Below are 23390 nucleotides of genomic sequence, written 5' to 3' on the forward strand. Positions count from 1 at the left end.
GGAGGCCAGATACTTCATAATCAATCACAAAGCTTCTCAGAAATGTCAAAACTAATACATTTGCAGATGCAAGACATTAAAAAAACTGGTATTAAGACTTTTAGCAGAATTGTGATTGTACAGCAGCTCATAACGTAACTTTCCATACTTGACACCCTTAGCTCACAATCTTTCACCATCTCCTGATTTCCAGCTAAACAAAACTGAAATCTAAAACCCCCAGTGCAGCACTCGATGACTTCACACTCTGCTCTCACAGTCGTCCCATCTGAAATGAACACCATCCCAAGCAGGTGAGTGAAACAAGTGCACAGCCAGCAGCACCACATCCTCCCCTCCGTACCTTTTAGTCCTCCGGAACATGTTCAGGCGTAACTCCAGGCAACAGTCGACGAAGAAAAAGTCCAAAAAAGCACTGTCATTTGGCGTTTCCTTGAAGATGAGCGGAGTGGTATGTCTTACTGGCAAAGAAGCTAAGGAGCGATTGAAATAGAGAGTGAGAGAGAGGTGGGTGGGTCCAAAACAAGAGGCAACATGGGATTACGGGGCATTTTGTCAACGCTAAAGTGCATCGTCATTGTGTAAGTTGTTGTGTGTGTGTGAAAGAGGATGGTGCGGAGTAAAAAGCTTGTTCCTGGAGGGTACGTTGAATAAGAAAGAGAGAGGAGAGGTTAAGTCATCCATCTCCACAGGGGGTCCAGACGGACACACGTCACGTGGTGTTGTTGCATAACGTCCAAGCAGATGTTGAATGAAATGCAACGGAACAGGCAGTGCCATTTAAGGAGCCGAGGGCCAAAAAAACACAGACAAGTGCGATATACGTAAGTCCCTCTCAACTTGTGCTGATGGAAGACAGACTCAATTACGGGATAACAGCGGAGTGGTTGGGACGGTGGGTCGAACATGAGATACAGGAGTGGCGGCAACATAAAAGGCAAGTGGAGAGACGGCATGAGGTAACTATCCCCCTATCACCACAGCAGAAAGGTCAGTTTTCCGGGTCATCTGAGGCCTTTCTCTGTGGTTTGAATGTTCTTCCTGTATTTGGGTGGGTGGGTTAACTCCCAGATACCTGCACAGTAATGTTCTCCAGCGAGGTACTCCTAACTAGGATCTTGGCTCAATCCGGATGAATGGTCGATATATCACTCAATTTAATTAAAATTTCAAAAGAAACTTGAAGTCTCTAATACCAGCTGACTATGACTTATATTACCATTAAAGACCTTGCATGTAGCTTTTGGCATCAGCAATGAACACACAAAGTCTCCTTCACAGACTGTCCAGTATCCACAAACATGATCTAATCTAAAACTCCTGCAAATAAAAAACAAAAACAATATTTAAAAACTGCTTTAAGATTTATTTGCTCTTTTTGCTACTTTTGCTTTGTTACAGACCTTTTCCCTCCTCTGACAAGAATACAGTGACCTAGTTTGGTACATTGCACCTGGGGAATAGCCTGTACGTCCACATGTGTGCTCAGTGTGGATGGATGCACCCATGGATGGATACATCAGATTGGATCCACTGGTCTCATCTATTATGGATTGAGCCGTGATGGTGTTCTGCCTCTACGAGAGTGAAAGTACAATAAGACCCAGTGAGGGCTAAGGAATGGGGAATGGTTTGGTAAACTGAGATGGAGCAAGCCTGCTGGCTTCATTTGGTGTGTGATTAGGCGTGGTGATGGGAGGAGCAGTGTGCGTGTTTTGATAGATGGGGCAGGGAGATGGGGAGATAGGGCCGACAGATGAGGACAGGCAAAGGGCAGCAGTCTGTACCCACCTGCGCACATGGAAACTCCTACTACTCACGATATGAAAAACAAGCTCATCTTTTGTCCCCTCATTTCAAAGTGAAAACACAAAACATACCAAGTGCACTTAATGCCTGAAACTAGACAGATGTCATATTCAGTCCTGATAAGACCGACAGACAATAACATCACCACAGGGCTGGTAGTCATTAATCACATTGGCACAGATTTATGTTTTTCCCAGTGGCTGCCCAGTCGAGCGACCGACCCACCAGTACAGCCTTCCAAACTGCTACAGTGGAGAATATATCAGCATATATTTACAACTACAATGCAGACGTGGTATAAAGTAGACCAGAATTAAAATTCTTAAAGCTACAGGGGTCAGTAAACAGCGACTGGACATCGCTGCGCTCAGTTACTGCAAGTTCAAAGAAAGTCACATTAAATCCCCACTTGGCATTGTTCACATGTACCACACTGTACTCCACCTGTCTAGTCAGTATTCTTAAGGATACACTTTCTGGCAATACAGAATGTGGATTAATATTATTGCTTTTAAGAGAGTCTATATAGCTATTTATTAGAGTCAACCCAAAGAGACTTGCGTTCAGCATTAACTAGAGATGCACCGATCCAGCTTTTTTGCTTCTGATACCGATACTGGAGTTGCTGTTTTCCGATATTAACCGATACCATGGGACTTTTTTTAATTGGCTTTCTCTAAGTGACAAAGTTGCCTTGTGTACGAAATGTGCGGTACAAATAAACCTGCCTTGTCTAAAGCGGATCACTGAATTTTTGACACTATCATTGGGACAGGCTATTTTACATTAACAGCTCACATGACGTCTTCTGATCGTTACATCTTGTGCATTACAAATGTCTTAAATCAGTCATTCTTTAACAGCATCTTATAAACTAAAATACATACACTTGGCTCCAGCAGTGGCCGATTATATTAGATATTTCTATCGTAGTTTCTGACCCAGCCTTGCCGTTAGCATTAGCATGCTCCCGCTAGCTTTAGCATACTGATGCTAACCACGGCATTTTGCGCGGTTGAACAAAATTAAGTATGCGATAGTTAAACCTGACTCAGCTATTCAATTCTCCCAGCATGTCCACATTCACTTCAGATTCAGTCGGAGAAAGTTGTGTTTTTAAGGCGGTGAGAGCCAAAACTGGCATCGGTTCAGTATCAAATATTTGTAGCCGATGCCCGATATCGCATTTTTTCTAGTATCGGCTCCGAAATCAGATACCAGTGTTGGATTGGTGCATCCCTAGCATTAACACCAATGTCCCATTATAGGTACAAACAAATAACATAAAACTATACCAAACCTGTTCCCAATACTTATGTTTGCTTATAATCTCATTTTGTTTCAGAAAGAAAGTCTTTTGGAAACAGAAATTGTTCTGCTATAACTTTAACTTCCTTAACCCAAACCAGTTTTAACAAGGAATCTCATATTTGCCATATAATTAACATAAATATAATAAATACTCATTGCTAGACCATTCCCGATTGAACAACATGCCGTACATTCAGGGAGTCCCATTCCTTCGCATTGACAACAAAGACAACTTCAACATTTTCCGCTCTGCTCCTACACATTTCTTGCTACAACTTTCTTACTGAAATCCATCCGTTTACACAAGAAACTTGACATGTAGTGCAGCATTCTGTCAATAAGATCTTTCATTTGATCCTTTTTCTCTTTTGTATTCTACACTGAATAAAACAAACGGTCAGCGAGAGCCGCGTGAGGGAAATCAAGCAGAGAACAGAAGCAACTCAAGGCACCACAGTGGGAGATGAGCCTGAGACGGCTGGAAAAGGCTTGAGACGAGATTTTTCAGCACCACGGACAGCACCCAGCCAGCGCTCCCCACTGGCTTCAATCACACTCCTCCCGCCGATCCACGCAGCAACCACTCACACCAGTGCTGCTCTTTCCAAAACACAGTCTGCCAATGAGTTATGTCAAGTGTGTTGTTTGTCTTCTTCGTGGAGCGATGGAAAGACCTGGAGTGGTTCCCCAGGGAGTGAGGCACAGAGGGGAGGGTGGAGTTTGAAGATGGGGGTGGTGCAGAGATAAGACTCACCTGCTGTTCTTGCGGGGCAGAGGCAAATCCTTCTGGAAGAAAGCACAAAGACAGAGGACAAAGAAGAGATCAGGGAGGGAAACCAACAAATTCAGAGAAAAGAAAAGCCTCTATCAGTGGTTCTAACCCATCTTCAACCTCTAACAAAAAGCTGCAACCATAATTCAAATTAATCTTTCAAATTAAAATTAGTTATGTATTACAATAACTAACTTTTAAATCTTTCTATATAAATATAATAAATATATATAATCTTTAGTGTTAATATTTATTGTGTTATTCTGATGAAACAGCAGCGTTATTATTGTCTCTCATTTCACTGTTATTCTTTGTGTATTATGGTAGGAACTATCCATTACTGACAACTGTATGTGCGAGCCATAAGTCCATAATTTTCTACTACTGCTCTTTCAAAACACAGTGTGATGAGTGTAAACAAGTCCTGAGTGTCCCCCAGGGGACACCTGTCTCTGCTGTGCATAACAGTATAGCATCCCTCAGGGGCCCAGTCTATAGTAACAGAAGCAATCAGCTGCTCCACACCTTTTTCAGTCACACTCCAGCTAACGCTGTTAAGATGCTGCTAGCTTGGCATCGACCGCCTGCTAACTGCGCTCAAAGTGATTATTAGGTTAACCTTCACGCACACATGTGGCAGGCAGCATGGAGCGTAACCTGCTGCAAGCATTTCTCTCTCACATTAAAGCTACAAGGACAAAGCTTAAGTGCCTTTCTTGTCAATATCCACCGACAACAGCACAACAGTGTTCTCGTCTTACCAGTGTTCATTTCAAAAATCATAATAGCCGTTTCCCTTGTATTTATGAACAGTGAGTTAGCATGAAGAAACCAGTATTCCAGAGTGTGGTCATGAGGCACCGGCATTGTTTAGCCCTAGCATAGCGTTAGCGTGAATCACACCGGACTGAAATACTTTTCATAATCTGATCACAGTTTGTTACATTGGAGCAAACAATACTCAAGTGTCAGGACGATGTGGCCCAAAAAGGAAAAGGGGGAAAAGGCAAAAGAGCAGTGGAGATAAAACCACCATCACACTGAACAGACACTGTTTAGTTCTTGGGAACGTATTTATCTCAATCCAGAAGTTGGATGTGACTTTGGATATTGGCATCCATCAATATGCCTATTCAACATGCCAGAGATACTGACTGAACAGGCGCAAAACCCTGCATTACAAGGACAAGTGCGTATCCGAGGCTGCGCTGATCCCTTTCACTTTGTCCTTCATTGATCAGGTTAATTGACCCGGAGCTGTAGGTACCCGGGGAGGATGACTTACAAAGCATTCGAACAGGCTTCTGTGTGATGAAAGTACGTTACTGTACAGACACTACAGGAACATGACATCTGCAGCTGGTGCAGGCCGCTGAAGCTGTCAGAGAAGAATAGCTTAAACTTCGATCTTGCATTTTTAATAAAGTCTTGGAAGCTGTTGTGTTGCTATGCTTTCGGTAATGGGCAATACTTCAGTAAAGTATCAACATATCATAATCCACCTGCCTTGTGTGGCTCTGAGCTATTGCACTTAATGTTCCCTCTACCCACCTTACAGTGTAAATCGGTTAACCCATTAAGATCAATCCATTATTATCCTTTAATTATGCTGTGATGAGCCTAGAACTAGACACATGAGTCTGCCCAGTGATGTGATGTCTTACAATAACCACAAAATAAGAACAAAAATACAGTAAGTCTGAATGGTATCAAATTATAAGATATTATACCAAATACTGTGAACATACAGACAATACATTTGTGCATAAATGAATGCCTTTACATTGCACAATATCTGTTACATTACATTCACCTGGTTTCATGTTCGAAAAAAAAAAAGTGTCAATCTATCTATCTATTTGATGATATACTGTGCAGCTCTAAAGAACACAAAAATGAGCAAAGATGAGCATATGCTGGCATGAAAAAACGGCAATATCCACAGTTCATCAACACAATTGATCTAGTGGATACTCATTATTACACATTTCACAGAATCCTTATCTCATCCAGCTTTTATCAACCTGGTGGATATTCAATCTCGAGCGCTCACTCATCTTCACGTTGGTGTCGTGTTTCGTATTAATCACTGTAACATTATTTCATTTACTGTATTCCTCAATTCAACTGCCTGCTCGGATTTGAGCAAAAGGTCACATGGGAGCTCATTCCTCCGCTTCAATCTTAGCCTTTGTAATTGGTCATTTGCATGGAATCAAGAGGGGACTGTTGAAACGTGAGTCACAGTACGCTGACAAGAGTCCCACACGGAAACGCTATATGTGCTGCATAAATATAAGGAGCCAAGATGTGTGTTTTTTTTTCCTATAAGTCCCAGGAGGTTCAATTAGTGAGTCACAAATCTTGCTCATTGCCGACTGCATGAGCGAATACCCAACGTCTTACACTGTTAACATGTTAAGGCCTGAGATGAAGAGCTGTTGTCTGGGCTGTATGCTGTGTGGCTGCGCTAATGAAGTCTAGAGAGGGGTGACTGACAGGACAGTAGATGGGAGGCTCTGGCGCAAAAATGACATGTGACAAAAGAGAATACCAAAAAAAAAAGCCATATCTGAAAACTGTCATGTTGAGAGTGACATGTTCTGGTACAGGGAACAACTCGAGGTCCCCAGACGTTGCCGTCCTCTCTACTGTTTCTCATTCAAACTGTGTCAAAACCAAAGATAAAAGTTGAAAATAGGACCAATAATTATACTATAATATATAATATATCACATGGTTAAGACTATATTGTATATCTGTCAGAATGAGGTTGTTAAATGTTACTGCCATTCTGTGTTTGACATTGTGCTAATATTGTGATAATGATAACTTTGTGCTTTGAGTTGCTGCCATAATTTGAAAGGCTTGATTGGCAGGTTGGGATGCTGTATTGTTCATTCTCTCTTTGACAGCATTGTATTGAAGATGTGGTGGCTCATTTCTCACTTTTAGGCAGTGTTTAAATGTACGTAGGAAAAACTGCTTTTATATATGGCCATAAATGCTGCACACGGTATTGGTTTTAGCTTCAGGTAAAATCATGATGTAGGTGTAGATTTAGATTTTTGTGCCTGAATGCAAACAATGCGAATGTCACTGACGGTGTCTATGCTCTGTATGTGGATGAATTGCATTGAGATTCAAAGACTGCAGGAAATGGGCCCACCAAAGGCTGAATGTTTAGCCACACATGAGCAGTATCAATTACCTTTAAGTGTGTACATAGGCATGTCACGATAGCAAATTTGAAGTTCGATATATTGATCCAGGAAAGTATCGCGATAAACCACATCATTGACTCTAACAATACTGGATGCTGTCAACTCTCAGGCATAAAAATGACAGTAAACCTTTGTTCTAAAAGTGCATAATCATATCCTAACAAACCACACATGCTGCAATAAACTTAAAATCTAATGTAACTCAATTTGCTTCAGTTAAAAATGAAGTTTACCAATAAAAATAGGGGGGAAACGCTAATAAATGTACAGACAATAAATATCGAGCCCAAAAATATATTGTTTATCTGTTATTTATAAACGATAAGTCGGTATTGTAATTATCGCGACCGCCCTATCTGTATTATTAGTTAAAACAGTATTTAAAACAGTGCTTAAAACAGTATGTAACAGCAGTGCATTACCAATTTCAAATCACTCCACTACAGTTTTTCCCTAGAAAAGCTACCAAAAAAGGGAAAAATGTATCTAGACGAGGTATAACATCTATATGGCCCACTTCTGTCAAAGCATATTTGCATTGGTAGATTGCTGGCAACTATTTTCTCATACTGTATCACTCCATGACTGTCACTCTACATATAGTTTGTGTGCAGCATCAACTAACCCCTGGCAAAGGCCAGACAAGATAAACACATAACTAATCCTTCAAGGCAATTCATGTAAGTGTAACAGATGGGACTTCAAATGTATGTTATGTATTGCTGATCGATCCGTGACTGTGCATCAACCTTAACAGTGCTTTTTTGTTGTTCTATGACTAATGTGAAGCATGCAGTTGGCTCTTGTAATGTTTCTTCCAGCAAAAATGTTAAGACTCGTTAAAACTGTCTTCTCTGCTGTACCTTCCAAATGCTCTGCTAAAAGAATAAAAATATCCCTGTGATAAAACAGCATTAGCTGATGCACATAAAGCTCTGTGCTGTTCTGTGGGGACATGCAGCGCTTTCTCTTTGTAGACAGACACAGAGTGGAGCTGGGCAAGGGGGGCCTCGAGACAAATTAACCATCCATTTGAAAGGGTCAGTCCGCGAGAGACAGTGACCACTGCGCTCATACATCCAAGTATACAGAGCTCTGGCTCGCTGATGGGAGGAGACAGATTGCCCATTTGGGTTGAGATAATGGCTATAAGTAATCCAATAAAATTAAACAGTACTCTGACTTTAATTGAAAATATAAATTTGGTGCTGTCTGAGGAAATCCAAGCAATATGGGCTTTATTGTTGTGGAAAACATGGGAAAAATATAGCTCATTAGACATTACCAAGAGGATCACTGATAGTGTTCCTAATATTCCTCAATGTTATAGCTCTAAATAAAAAAGCCATTATCATCAGCCACTCGTACAACACACTGCCTCTCAATCTTCCAAGCTTGTTCCAACATTCAGTTGGTCATCCAGTGATACTATCCCTCGTGGACATGACATTTTGTCTTATCTGACGTGCATTCTGTTCTATAAATGTCTGTGTCGCACGGATGATACAAAGATGTCCTTTCAGTGTTAGTCACGCTGGAGCAAAGCATCATGGGTTTGACTAAAGGTGGATGTACAGATGTTGAAGATTTCATATTCACATTTTCTGTGCATACACTTACAAATACATGTTTGACCATGAATCTACTTCACCTCAGTAGTTTTATTTATGTACATTTCCATACTCCTGGCCTTGAGTGCAGGAGAGGGGTGTGTCACCATATGGCAATGGGGGAGACTCACAGCAGTGACAGTTGGGCTGATGGCACCCATGGGAGGGCCCGAGCCAATCACACGTTAACACCGCATTTTGAACACAGGCACGTGGAGATGAAGACAAATGACTATGCAAGCTGTGAAGCTGCGGTAAATAAACCGCTCGGCTACAACACATAAAACTGGCTTTGCTGTTCAATATTTATTGCCAGAAAATTTATTGCTGAAGACAAAACTTGGCAAATCCCATTTAAGAGCAGAGTAAAAACTGGCAGCTGCAGTTCAGGGACAGGCATCACAGAGAGGGGCACATTGTGAAGAAACACATGAAAACCCCAGGTCATCCTGACAAACTGAGAAAGGAAAAGGTCTATCTTGATAAGCACTTTTTTTTTGCCTTCTGCCCATTTCAAGTTGCTCCAAGTCTTCGAGCTTGTTCTCATTCTTTCAGACCACGAGTTCACTTTTACAGCAGAAAATTGCATTATTTATACAATTTTACAAGTAATTATGCTGTCTTTGAATAATGAGCCCTGTTTTGAAGTAGAAAAGGTAAAAAACATAGATATGACATTCAGAACGCTGAATAAACGGTATCTGGTCTGATTTGCTCCAACCACCTGAGGGTTGATCAGTGTTGGTTGCTTCGTGTTAGCTTAAATTAAGATTAACTGGGGATTATCCACAGTGTACCTCACCTCATGTGGAAACAGCTGCCGGCTCATGTCTCCAACAGGAAGTTACAGTAGGATAAGTGGCCTATAGCTGTGTTATTGATCTAAATGTTTATCGCCAAAATTATAACTCCACTTCACTTTTTTGTGATTTTACTGACATTTTTACAATGACGCAGCAGTTTGCCTCTAGACAAACATAAGGCTTTGACCACTCGGTGTGACTTTCCCAAATATACCACCACTACACACTTGTTGTGGGATGCTAGGTCAATCAACAACAGTGTGTAAAGATGCTTTGGCTAACACTAAAACAAAATCAAGAAATAAAGAATGATGTATTCTGGCTTTGCTTTGACAAAGACAATAAGGGACTTACTAGAATTAATTGACTTGTATCAGAACATACAATCCTTAGTGCTGTATATAAACTGTATATTATAACAACTATGAGAGGCACTACCATAAATGTCAATTCATGTAATCCTGTAACTATTGACCCAATGGAATAAATATTGCGCCTATATTTTTGAGCCACTGTCAGTTCTTTGTGCCTGTGCTGCTTTGTTGATTAATTCTCCAGAAGCCGCTGTCATACATCACAGCGCACCTCATAACTAATCCCCCATGATCCTCTGCTCCCTCTGCACTCTGTAACTGCCTCAAGTTGATCTTTTTTACACATTTTATTTTCACTCTTGCTAATGCGAGGGGAATGAGGTCATACTCCGCTCAGCCGCTCATCTCTGCTTAGTTCACCCGAATGGGCCCGCCAAGATGGAAAAAAAATATACAGTGGGTGGGGGCAAACGTGCCAATATCGGCTGCTTTATGCGCTTTCTGATTTTATATATCCGGCGTATAAAAGGAAAAATCTGTGGAAAAGCGGTGCATAGAGGTGCAGTATGTTGCTAGTGGATGTGAATGACCCTAAAAGGAGTGCTTCAGGGACATGCAGAGGATAAATGGTGCTTGTATGGAAGTGTTTAGAAGAGAAAAAGGAGAGATTGTAGTTACAGCACAGCTAACAAGCCATTAAACAGGCTATGGCTACCAGAGCACACTCGGGCTACGGCTAATGCACAATAAACATTTTGGCTTTTGACTTCTTACCTTTTCAATGCACAGTGATTTGGCAGTTTTGTATTGAGTATGAATCCTACAATGAGCGAGGTATTTTTACATGTGATGTATTAACATTCTTGAGCAGATAAGACTTCCACCACACAAATTGCCTTTTAACTCATAACACAAATGCTTTGACTTGGTAAATGGCTGCTTATTGGACCTAATGCACGTGAAACAAAACGTAATTGAAATGTTGTTTCTGTCAGCACCATTTATTCATTTATTCATTTATTCATTTAAGTGAAAGTTATGAGGTCATGAAGCCGAGAACTGTTGGTAGCTGTACTTCTGGTTCAAAAAGACAAAAGAGAGACATCCCTATCTAAATCACTGTTGTGGGACCTCTGAAAAAAACAAAGCAGCCAAAGGGGGAATTTTAATAATTTATTCTCTTCTGTTTATTAATTAGCTGGTAGGGTGGATGAAATCGCTGCTTCAGATTGGATTAGCAGGGTGAGCATTTCAATACAAATCACTATTCACATTCTTTTCCCCCCATTTTTCCTACTGTGGGACAGGAGAGCCAGGGCTTTACAAAATGTAAACTCATTATGCAAAGAGTAGTTACATATTAATAATCATAGCACAAGAGTTTTGACATACAAAGTGCTTTGGCTTCAAGGGAATAATGTTTTAATCAAACAACAGGTCATTTGAATTTTGTAACTGTGTTGGACACTATGTTTTCATTACATTTGATTCACTTAATGGGAACCCAGAGGCAGAGGACAAACCACGCTCACATTTTTACTTTTAATATTAATGAAATCTGTTATTACTCACACTATTGCCACTCCTGCATCACACCTGTCAGGTCCTCAAAAAAATAAAAGGCTACATCAGAATGAAACAGTTCAAAGCAACTACGGTAACTAAAGTATCCCTTTAAACAGCCGCAGCGATAGGACGGCTCAGATTGCACAATGGTGTCTCTATGGGCAACACCAAACGAGTGCAGCAATGACCAAGCTCTTGGCTAATGTGTAGTGTAGCTATATGGCTCAACCACTCACCTGCAGCCGACGCCGTCTTATTATCCCAGAGTCATCCATGGCTGGGACGCACAACACACTACTCGAAGTCCTTCAGCGCGCCTCCGGTTCAGTCAGAGCCGAGAGAGTGCTCCGCAAAGTCCCGTGACACATCGGAGGAGCGGAGCGGCCATCCTGTCGTGGATAAAACACGCGATGCCGGAGTTTAGCACACTCTTGCGCAGGATGCCTTCATCAAGCGAAGAAACGCGATCCCCTTCTGCGTCTGGAGCCACAAAGAACGGGGTGTTCGGGACTCGGAGCGGGGCTGCGGTTGGATTCGTTGATCCCCCTTCGTCTCGTGCTCCGTATCTGTCCGGTCCCGCAAACATAACATGAAAAGCTTACGTTACGTCCCCCCGTTTAGCGAAATTAGAGCCGGTCGCGTTCATTCATCCTTAGTTTGTTTCGTTGTTTGCCTCCCTTCACTTCCCTCAAACTGCAGAGTGAGCCCGGGCAGCGGCAGCAACGCGATATTTGTAACCCCTTCCTGGGAATCCTGGCTGTCGCCCCTCCCCCTGCAGCGCACATGAATGAGAGACGTGAGGGAAAACCATCTAACCAACAAGAGGGGCGATGAGTGGCTGCCCGCGGAACAGGCGCAGCGCTGTGGACGTGCCATGGGTCCCAAAGCGTGACTCGTGCCAGTCCAGCACCACAGACAGCGACGCACAGCAGACCACTCTTCTGCCAGTGACAAGATTAGAGCTTTCAAACATCTCATCAACAATGTGTAAATGCAAGATTTGTACAAAGACGAAAGCAAAGAGAGTGAATCATCTATCCATCTATCCAGACAAAGGTCAAGAGTGTGTGTTGCCAGGTCTATATGCCAGCTATGGTACAGTTTAAACATTTTACATTCATATGCATTAGTTGTGTTGTTTATTGATCACACTTTTTCTCCTTTGCTTTTAGTTTCTGCTCGTTCCTGTTTGTAACTTCTCGTTTTCCTCTCATACTTCCTCTTTCTTGCTGTTTACCAACACTATCACATGTTGTTTATTACTACTACAGTATTACATTATGCTGGCACTGTCACCTCAGAGGCGGAAAGCCCTGAGTTTGACACTCGGTCCATGTGGGTGTTTGCACCGGTTTTCCCGCATCGAGCCAAAACAAGAACAGTAGGTTAATCCTTCAGCTGCTGGTACTCCCTGACCGAGGTCCCCACTGTGCCAGACAGGTTGAGGCACTGATTGAAGGGATCAAGTGTGAAGTAAACCTGATTTCCTTACAGGGACATTCATAAAGTCAACAAATTGCATGAAAGCAGCCCGACACCTTTAGCACACAACACCTAACAATCAATCAATCAATCAATCAATCAATCAATCAATCAATCAATCAATCAATCAATCAATCAATCAATCAATCAATCAATCAATCAATGTTTTCAATACAGACACGAGACCATCATTACCCATGGAAACATTCTGGACTGTGCATGCTTTACTTTTTCTCTTTTTTTTCTTTGATTATAAATTAATTTTAGTTTTTCTACATTTGGTAAACCAGGCACGAGGGTCTCCAGACTTAAAGAACACCTCAAAATATGGAAAATAACCTTTTTGCACGATAATATATGTTGGCAAACAGTGCTCATCGAGGTCCTAAGAGGGCAAAACAAATATGTGAATACAAATGCTGTTTAGGACCAAGGAACTCCGATAAATAAGAAGTGAAATTGTATTCACGCCAACACGTTTCAACTCAAGAGTCTTCATTAGGGCAGAATGTAACTGTACGGTTCAATACGTCACGTCCAATGTACGGCTGCTGGTTATGCATGGCCAACGGTCAGAGTGGATCCGCCTGAAAAAGAGAAAAAATCTCATATAAATTCAGAAGGTTTACCATGCATTGTAAGTAAAGGGATTTCTTCATACTAATAGATACATGTTGTAGTCTATAATAATACTTATAGTAATAGTAATATTATTATTAATGCATTCGTACATTCATGCATACTATTTCGTACATTATTCATTTAAACAATATTCGGTGGTGGTAAGCTACTATTATTAGCCACGGCTGCCCTGGGGTAGACTGACAGAAGAGAGGCTGCTAATCTGCACCATCGGGCACGCGACCACCAACAACCACTCACCCACATACACATACACACACACACACACATACACATACACATACACATACACATACACATACACATACACATACACATACACATACACATACACATACACATACACATACACACACACACACACACACACACACACACACACACACACACACACACACACACATACACATACACATACACATACACATACACATACACATACACATACACATACACACACACACACACATACACATACACATACACATACACATACACATACACATACACATACACATACATTCAGCCAGGCTTCCTGTTACCCAGCGGTGTCAACCGGGCTTTTAATTACAATTAAAAGCCGCTGACCTCCTCTGCGTCATGTTTAAAATCCTGATTTTATCAGCTTTTGGGACTTGCGTAACACCGGTTGTGGATTGGAACATTCACACTGATTTTATGTAACATATGGTCCGAGCTGCCCACACAGGCCTGACCATTCAGTGCCAATGACAGCAAGAGATCAGTGATTCACCAAACCAGGTCTCGGCCGACCAGACGGGACGCTGCCGGTGGCTCCAAAACACTGACTTATCATTTTAGTGGTAAACAAGCATCTGATTTAACAAAGTGCAGGGGATAAGGAGCAGAATGTCCCAATGATTTTACTGCTGTGCTGTCCAAATGCACAAATGAGTGGGTAAGCAGCTGCTGCGTGAGATTAGATGGACCGGATCTGGCAGACGGGCCAACTCTGACAGTGCTGATGGAGGATTTTTGGTCTCAGTTTAGTAGAAGTATCAGCATACCAAGACAAAACTGGAGTAGCACCACTGACGTCATGAAAACAGCAATTTATTTAACTACACTCTGTGTCATGTTGACCCACATAGCTGTTTCACACAGAGACCATTATCACTTCGTGCCAGTTGCAACGCCTTGTCTTCTGGACGTCACTGCAGCAGGTGTCACTGCAGCAAAAGCAAGCGTGTAAAGAGTGTGCTGTGCATAACATTAGTACGAAACCCAGTGCATGATGTTTATGAATGGGAGATGGGAAGTGCATATAATTACTTCTTTGTTTGGGCCTTTCTCATACCAGGTTACTTGGAGTACTCTTGCAGGAAGCGGGCACCTTTAGCTGTCCCATCTAAGTTTGAGGAAAAATCATGTCTTTGTGATACCAAAATAGACACAGATGTGCGTCAAAACGTTTAAAGCAGACAAACATACGGCCCACGGGCTGATCCCGAGATGATTTAATCCGGCCCCTGCCCGATAGAGCATAAATTCCAGAGTGGTCCAGAGAGTCCCAAAATTAATTGGACACCCCTGGTTTAGGCCAAGGGGAACAATATATGTAAGGCCTAGCAATCCGCGCAGTGAAGTGAGATACTACTGCGCGGACGTCGTAGTGCTCCTATGTTATTACGCCTTAAAATATAGTTTCCCTTTTATCCACTTAGAAAATCGACATGTTTAATTCTGTGTAACTAGACTTGGATCGCGTAAAGGCTCACATAACTGTATTTAAATAGGGAAAACGTGGAACAGCTTGGTAGCTTCTGACTTCACCCCAGTTTGGAGCTATACCCTTGCTGAGGGAGGCTAAATGCTAACAGTTGCGTGACTGAGCACATGCACAAAGACCAGACAGTTTTGCATCAACTCGTCTAAGCTAAGGTAAGAACATGTCTCAGTATGGAAAACGGTGGCCTGTTCCTTTAAAGGTTATTAAAGATGTGAACAGTGGACAGTTTAAAGATGTGGACAGTCACAGTAGACAAGGACTTGTAAATCAAACATTGACAATTACACATTCATAACAACCAGATTGAGGTGATGTTTGTTGTGTTTTGCTCATTTGCACAATCCTGTAAAACGAGTGATTTTGACATTAACATTAACTGATCGCGCCGCTTCCCAGACACAGCATTATGTCATAGTGATGAACAGATTTCACCTTGTAGTTTGGTAAAATGATAGAATCCTTTCCCAAGACGTGTGCTCACCTCGAGAAAGCTTACACACTGCAGTATAGATTTTCCACACAGGAGTCCTGGCTCTGGTTCAGCCCGTTCTGCAGTAGACAGGTCGATCAATGGAGGAGCGGCTGAACAGAAACTGTGAAGCGCAGGTGGAAGTCTGCTCCATTGGCCACCATGACGGGATCGTTACTCATCCCACAGACTGTTCAAACCCTTTTTCAGGTAATCCCAGTTTGGAAGGGCACAGCGGCTCATGTGGGTTTGGAAAGAGGGTCAAAGCAGGTTATTTTGTTGATGAGTGCAACATTGAAGAGCAGTTCAACCCGATTACAAAAAGATCTCGGACATGGGCAAGTATAATGAGGATGTCTGACATTTGCCTTTCATTCTATGACATGGCTCTTTATCTGATGACTGGTTCTGACCTTCAATCGTAAACTCAAAGGACGTCATTCACTGCTGAAGTCACAAAGGTTTTATACAAATTTATATTCCTGTTGTGAAAGATGCAATAGCAAATGAGCTGTACAGGGAGGCAAATCCACAGCTGTAGAGTCAACACTGTAAGGGAAGAGAGGACATTTGCACAGACTCTGGTTTTAACATTAACCCAGAGAAATCCATCCACACGGCAACAACCATGGTGCACTTAGAGACGCAACAGCATTAGTGCAAGTACCCGGATAGCAGTACAAATAATTTATTTTACATCATGCTAAATGTATTCCTTACATGATGGAGAATGTAAATGTGCATAACATGTGCATATGAATGGGGCCATAAAAGCCCAATGCCTATATTGACACATTGTCCTATCTGTGGTCCAACTTTCCAACAATAACAGATGAATATGAATTTATACAGAAAATAAATAATAATAAAAAAGTGTTAAAACTACTCAAGCAGCAGACTTATAAATTAAAGTGACAAAAGGGCTGTTCAAATTATTTTCTTTTGTCTGTCTTTTCACAATGAGGATTTTTTAACCAAGGACATGTGCTCTTTGAGTGAAGTCTGACTCTCTTCCTTTGTTTATGAAGGTCATATTCATATTGCATTTGAATATAAAATAAAACTCCAAAGGCATCAAATATAGAAACTGCGAGAAGGAACTAATAGAGTATGTCATAGTGACCCCTTGTGGTTAAAGGCGGAACTTAGGATACGTGTCAGTCTAGGGTTGTAGATGTAGATCTATCTTCAAGGATAAAGTGTTGTTTTGTTTTCTATGACTCTCTCGTGAGTGCAGTGTCTCAAACATTGAGAACTTTTGTTTTACTGCATTTTATTGCATTTTAATAGTTTTATGGCCAACATTGTCATGCTTAACAGATTTCATGATCATTATACAATTATACAATTAGAAAAAATGTGTGAAATATTGTACATTGTGTTGCTGGTTTCAGGTTGATTTGAACAACTGGATTTTTTGTTCTTGGTCATTTTTGCTGTAACCTGTACAGCAGGCAGGAGGACATGTTTTAGGTGTAGCTTGTAATTCTGGTTCAATCCACCAGTGTAGAGATGCAATAAACGTTTTTGACTTGTGCTTGCTTCAGTGATGGTGGTCACTGGTCAGTGGTTAATGTTTTGTGTCCTCATCAGACTCATTCTTCTTTTCCTGTGTGTGTTTGCTCACACTCTGACGTCAGCGATGTGGAGTGGTGTGGGCAGTGTAATCCAGTCTTTATTGTGAATGAGCCACATCTCCTGCCGGCAGCACACAGGCTGGGTCCGGTGGGACGTGGCTAAGCCCTCCTCTGCACTGCATATGGAGCAGTGTAAGAGGATTGGCCCATTGAGTCGAGCCAAGGCAACAACTGAACAAACGACAGAAAAACAGGCTGAAATGCAAATATTCGGCTTTCATCTAGATTTACATTTTCAGGTAACCCTTCTCTAGTGTTCATCACATTGGAAAATAAACGTCAACGTGCACAATAAACCAGCAGTGGCTTTCTTTCCCATTAAAACTGGAGTAACAACCTTCTCTTACATCTTTACAACTGTTATTGCAACAAAATATGAGTTTTCCCACTGATTTCTGCAAAACAATATTCAGACTGTATGTCAAATCCTTCCCATCAGTTTGCAGACAAAATAATTTAAAACAATATAGTAACACTGAGATAAAAGAATGATACAGGTACTACAATGAAGAGCAGTTTGGCATTGACCAAGAACAAAGGGTACATTTCTCTAAAAGCTTTTGGAAGCAAACAAGCTGCTTGCCGTCAGTGCTACAGTGTATTTTAGTGTCTGATGCCATTGGCAGAGAGATTGGGTTTCAAAGCAGCTTTGGCAAGAGCACTGATGTTTTTGAAGTCCTTCAGACAGATAAAAAAGGCCTAACCACTCACTAATCTTATTACCCTGACGCAAAGAGTAGACAACATTTTGAAAGTAGCACACAGCTGGGCTTTGTGCTTTCAACCCTGAATTTGTTTGGCAGTCAGCTCAGTGATGAAGACAACAACAATCACCTGCAAATGACAAATGCTATTGCATGTGCATGCACTGTTTCTTTCACATCTGTCATATTGCATCACAGCATGGTCACAGTCACTTCTCTGTATTAACAGTCAATTAAGATATTTGACAGGCAACCTGAGATGGCATCATTGTAATGATGCACAAGCGTTTTAACATTTAAAAATTGTGTTGAAAAAAAAATTGTCTTTGAAATGTTTGAACAACTGTGTGTTCTCTGGCCTTATGTTGAGGCATCAGGGCTCTCTCAGATCTTACACCAGAGCCTCTATCAGCGGGGACTGTATGCTGCCAAAGTTCAGAAAGTCTTTCAGACAGTCTAGCTTCTCCTTCAGAGGGGCTACACTGTGGAGCTCTCTCCCCACTGGACTCAAACTGCAGACTAATATGAACATCTTTACCGGAGAGCTCAAACAGTGGCTTAAATCGGGCCAGAGTTGTTCCCATGTGTAAAATGTGCCGTGGCTTGTCAAATAAAGTGTTTTATCTATTGTATTGTAAAAGCTGAAAAGCTGCTGAAAATTAGCACATGTGCTATAACATTATAAACAATGCATCTGGTTTGTCCATTGTTATTTCTATGTCCACAATAAATAAATAAATAAATACATTAAAATATTTTAAAATAGGAAGTCAATAGCCAATACAAGGCAACACAAATCTGACATGAAAGCTGCTGTTCCTCACTTACTCTTTCATATAAAGCCAAACAATCTTAACTCTGCCGCACCCCAACAGCCAAAAGTGTAAAGGAGCAGATTCTCAATTGTACGACTTAGTATCAACGCTGTAAACGCTCGATAAGAAACACTTGCAGATGAAAATAACAGCTGTAAATGTACAGAGTTTATACTTATGGGTCATCATGTTGAAAATAGGTTGGCACATTAATTCCAGGGCATATTGCACAAAAAGTCTATATTGCATATATTTATTGTCGTGGGTGAGAGTCTGGGATCAGACAAGCAACTTGCTGAACTAAAAAGCTAGCAGACATTAAGAGTTGTGATAGAAACAGATAGAAAATATGGACCCCCAATCAATATTACAGTTAAATAGATTTTCTCCACAAAGCTTACCCTTGTGCGGTATTGATGGTGTGAAGCTAATGTTTTTAGTTACAGACTTGACAATGTTTAAGAAATAATGTTCTTACCTGAGCTTAGACGAGTTGATACGTACCTGTCTGGTCTTTGTGCGTGTCCGTGGAAGAGCGTGGTAGCTTCTAACTTCACCCCGTTTGGAGCTATAGGAATATACTCAGAGAGACCAAATAAATGCTATAAACATCTTTGGTCCTTTTGTGTGACTGAGCGCACGCACAAAGACCAGACAGGTACACATCAACTCATCTAAGCTCAGGTAAGAACATATCTCAGTATGGAAAAACGGGAACTATTCCTTTATAGCAACTTTGCCTTGAGTTTATAATTCTTTACAATATAGATTTGTTCCTACTCTCATTCTATTTTGTTGAATGTTGAATTGTGCAATGTCAATATCAATGAAAAAATGATTGATTATTAAGATTGTGCACATCGTTTTGACTATTTCATTATTTAAAGTACTCATTTTGCTGATACACCGTACAGCGCAGGTGATTCTATTTTGACTTGCCTTCTGGACAGTGACCTCTTGTACTAATGGGGGACCTTGTGTCTCTCTGAGGCGCTGCTGACGTGATTAGGCTCCCAGCTGAGCCAGAGGACTTAATGGATCTAAAACTGGCCTGACTAGATAAAGGAACATGTTACAGTGGAGATAACCACTCGACTGCCAGACGATTTGTGGGACTGCTGCTTTAGAGTAAACGAGCTACACCATGGAGCGCGTGGTGCAGAAGACAGAAGCCGCAGAAGTTCAGACATACAGGCCAAGTTGGAAAATTGTGGCTAAACGTGGACCGTCCTCGCATTTCGTGGGAAGCACAATAATGATCCTGTCCACTTACGCACTCACAACGCTGACAATGAACATGGGAAAAAATCTGCAAGAAAGAAGAGCAAATGGTCTGTAGCAACAAGCAGCTGGACTTCATTCTGTCTAAAGGTTGGTAATGGTGTGGAGAGCACGGGCTAATGCCATGAGGCAAATACTAAATGCTCCAAGTGTCATTGTCCCTAATGGAAAGCAGTTACTGTCAAACTAATGGACGAACTGAACAGCGATGGATGACTTTTCTATGACAATGTATGCAGTGCTGTCATCTCACCACAAGATGGAGAACAAGGACCACCGCGCCATTTCAACCTGCAAAAGGTTTTGGACTTTAATACCCAATAATTGGACATTTCTTTGTTGTAAATCATAACTTTTTGTGTGAAAGTAAGAATGTCATTCATGAGAAATAAATGGTACATAATCTTACTCAAACGGAGCACTTTCTGTTTAAAAACCTTATGCAAAAGTTCATCTGGATAATAAAATCCTGAAGTAAAAAAACCAAACATTTTTATTCACACTGTATATAGAAAATAATAATAAAATATAAAATAAAGGTTGTCACTTGTCGTTCTCCAACAGTGACATTTAAAATATGTTGTATTTGTAAAAACCTCAATTAGCGACAAAGAAACATGGGATTTGGCCAGTGACATTTATGCCAAGAAAAGGTCAGTGAATGTGAACTGTAGTTTGCTCTGAAACATCCACTGGTTGTCTCTTGGTCATTAGCGGTGACACAAACCAAGAGTCGCTGAGACAACTGCTTATTATCTTTACTAAAGTAACACACTGTGGGTTTGAGGTTATTTCGAATAAATGTTAATGTGAGGTTCATATTCAGGTTAAGTCTACTCATATTTTAAAATTATGGCATCATGTTGCTGTTGCAAGTTAATAAAGGAAGAACCCAGCACCAAGAAACATCTCCAAATCTGTCTCTATCTCTGTCGAAGATGCAGAGTAGAGAAGGAGCCACGTTTTTAGCCAGTATTCAGCCATATTACCATTGCAAAGATGGGAGTCTGTATGAGTGGGAATACCAGGACCCAGTAGGTCAGCGGATCAAATCCAGCTTCAACAGGTGCATTCTGTCATTGTGTCACTTTAACCACCTCGTCAATGGATGCGGCGAGTTAGTGCGTGAGTGAGTGAGCTTGTGTGAGTGAGTGTGAGTTAGTGAGTAGGCCTGTCACAATAACTAAATGTAAAACTTGATAAATTACGGCAGGAAACTATCGCGATAAATAATATTATTGAAGACCTTATAATGCAACAGAAACTAACTCTAAACCTTAAAAATGACATTCAAGTCATTTCAACTCAACTTAATCTTAAAACATCCCACAATGAACATGAAATACAATGACACACACCAACCTTAGGGCAAAAAATTAAGTATTACATTAGGAAAATAGGGGAAAAGTGCAAATAAATGTACAAACGATAAATATTGAGCCCAAAAATGTAAATGGTCTCAACTTATATAGTGCTTTTCCACCTACATTAGGCACTCAAAGCGCTTTACAGCAAGGATCCACTCACCCATTCATACTCTCATTCATACACCAATGTACGCAGACACTGGGGGCAATGTGGGTGAAGTGTCTTGCCCAAGGAAACAACGACAGTGTGCACTGGAGTTGGGATTCGAACCCCCGACCCGCTCTACCAGCTGCGCCACTGTCACCACTACAGCCCTATGAGTGAATGAGTGAGTGGAATTTGGAGGTGGTCCATGGAGCCGATGGCACAGATTGGCAGATGTCTACCCTAGGATAGAACATAAAGGACAGGTGGTCAAGGGCTCGTCTAAGGTGCCAACCATGGCTCCAGCCCAATTCTTTTAAATGAGGCAACAACAACAACAACAAGGAGACAGAAAGGGCACTCACAGTCTGCTTTGTCCCATAGCTCATCTGTTCCCAGAATAACTCTCACACAAAGGCAAGAGCCATGGGTTGTCCAATTACTGTCTGTCACTCACCAAACTCACCACAACTACACAATAAAAATGTAGATTTTACAGTAGCTAATGATGTTGGCCAGGGTCCAGAAAATGCATCATGATTAGTGCTGTGTCAATGATCACAAGATAATATCAAACATATCATGGCTCAAGAGTTTTTTTTAATTGAGAGTCTTTTAAGATTGACTCCAGCCCAGACTAGTCACGCAAAGTGGTTTGGTACATTTTGGAGACAGCTAAGGGAACCCATAATCCGAACCAACGGTAAAACCGTCCTGTCCCAGAGCCGAGGGACAGGTGGCAGCATGATCAGGTGATTGAGAAGCTGGCAACTCTCTGTCCATTTTATTGCAGCTGGACAACCCAACTGTGAAAATGTTATATCCAACGCCCTTCATTCCTCTGACAGAGTGGATATTTAGGAAGTATGTCCAACAAAGGAAATCCCACCTTTCAGCCAAAAAACTGTCAAAAAGTCCAATAGAGATTTGGGCCTAATACTTGGGCTATCAAAGTAGTTCATGTGGAAGCTTTTCCTGAGCAGTTAAAATGATAATGATTAAGAAATGTTTCTATCTCAAAGAAAGAACATAATGCTGCCCTAACCCAAGCAGTGGTGGGAAGTAAAACTTAAAATTATATAGATTAATAGGAGCCATAGCTTAATTCTATGCACAGCCCAGGTCTCTGACATATTTCTTATGTAAACTGTGTACTGCCCCGTCAAAGTGTTATTGAGTCTAAAATCAATAGAGACATACAGTACACAGCTTTAGTAACCTTTAGCCAGCCAGTTCAAGCATGAGACTTCCTCGCTTTCCAAGACTTATAACTGGCTCCAAATGTATTATTTTTTAGCACTATTTCAACAACAGCAATCACTCAGTTTGTTTGGGGCTTCTTGTATAGTTTTGCCACAAATCACCATCACTTACTTCCCAGTCATTGTTTTAGACAGAATCTGCGCAATAGGACTGTCTCCATCTGCTCCTCTCTGGTCAAAAGTCTCATTAGGGCATGCAGCGAGGGATTAGACTGGTGCGTCAGGTCCAAGGGGAACTGAGATTAAAGGCAGAAGGCAACACAGTGTAGGAAAACACAGGCTTGTACATTCATCCATATTCAAACAAGGCATTAAAGGGATTTGACGGAACAAATATGTATCCTTATGTGGACAATCGACATGCAAGACTAGCAGATATTTGTCAAGGACAGGTTTCCACCTCAGACTTACACTTTTATTGTTGGGG

General features: G+C 41.3%; 1 protein-coding gene across 1 annotated transcript in view; it reads right to left on the bottom strand.

Annotated features, from left to right (window-relative positions):
* mast1b (microtubule associated serine/threonine kinase 1b) overlaps positions 1–12278 on the bottom strand; it is a 36424-nt gene extending 24146 nt beyond the window's left edge. The window contains exons 1-2 of the mRNA XM_079564050.1: positions 11646–12278; positions 3875–3903 (exon numbers count right to left, since the gene is read on the bottom strand). Of these exons, the coding sequence (XP_079420176.1) occupies positions 3875–3903; positions 11646–11684 (68 nt within the window). The 5' untranslated portion in view covers positions 11685–12278. The remainder of the gene's footprint in view (positions 1–3874; positions 3904–11645) is intronic.
* Between the last annotated feature and the right edge of the window lie 11112 nt (positions 12279–23390).

This window comes from Gobius niger (assembly GCF_951799975.1).
Source record: "Gobius niger genome assembly, chromosome: 10".
Classification (NCBI taxonomy): domain Eukaryota; kingdom Metazoa; phylum Chordata; class Actinopteri; order Gobiiformes; family Gobiidae; genus Gobius; species Gobius niger.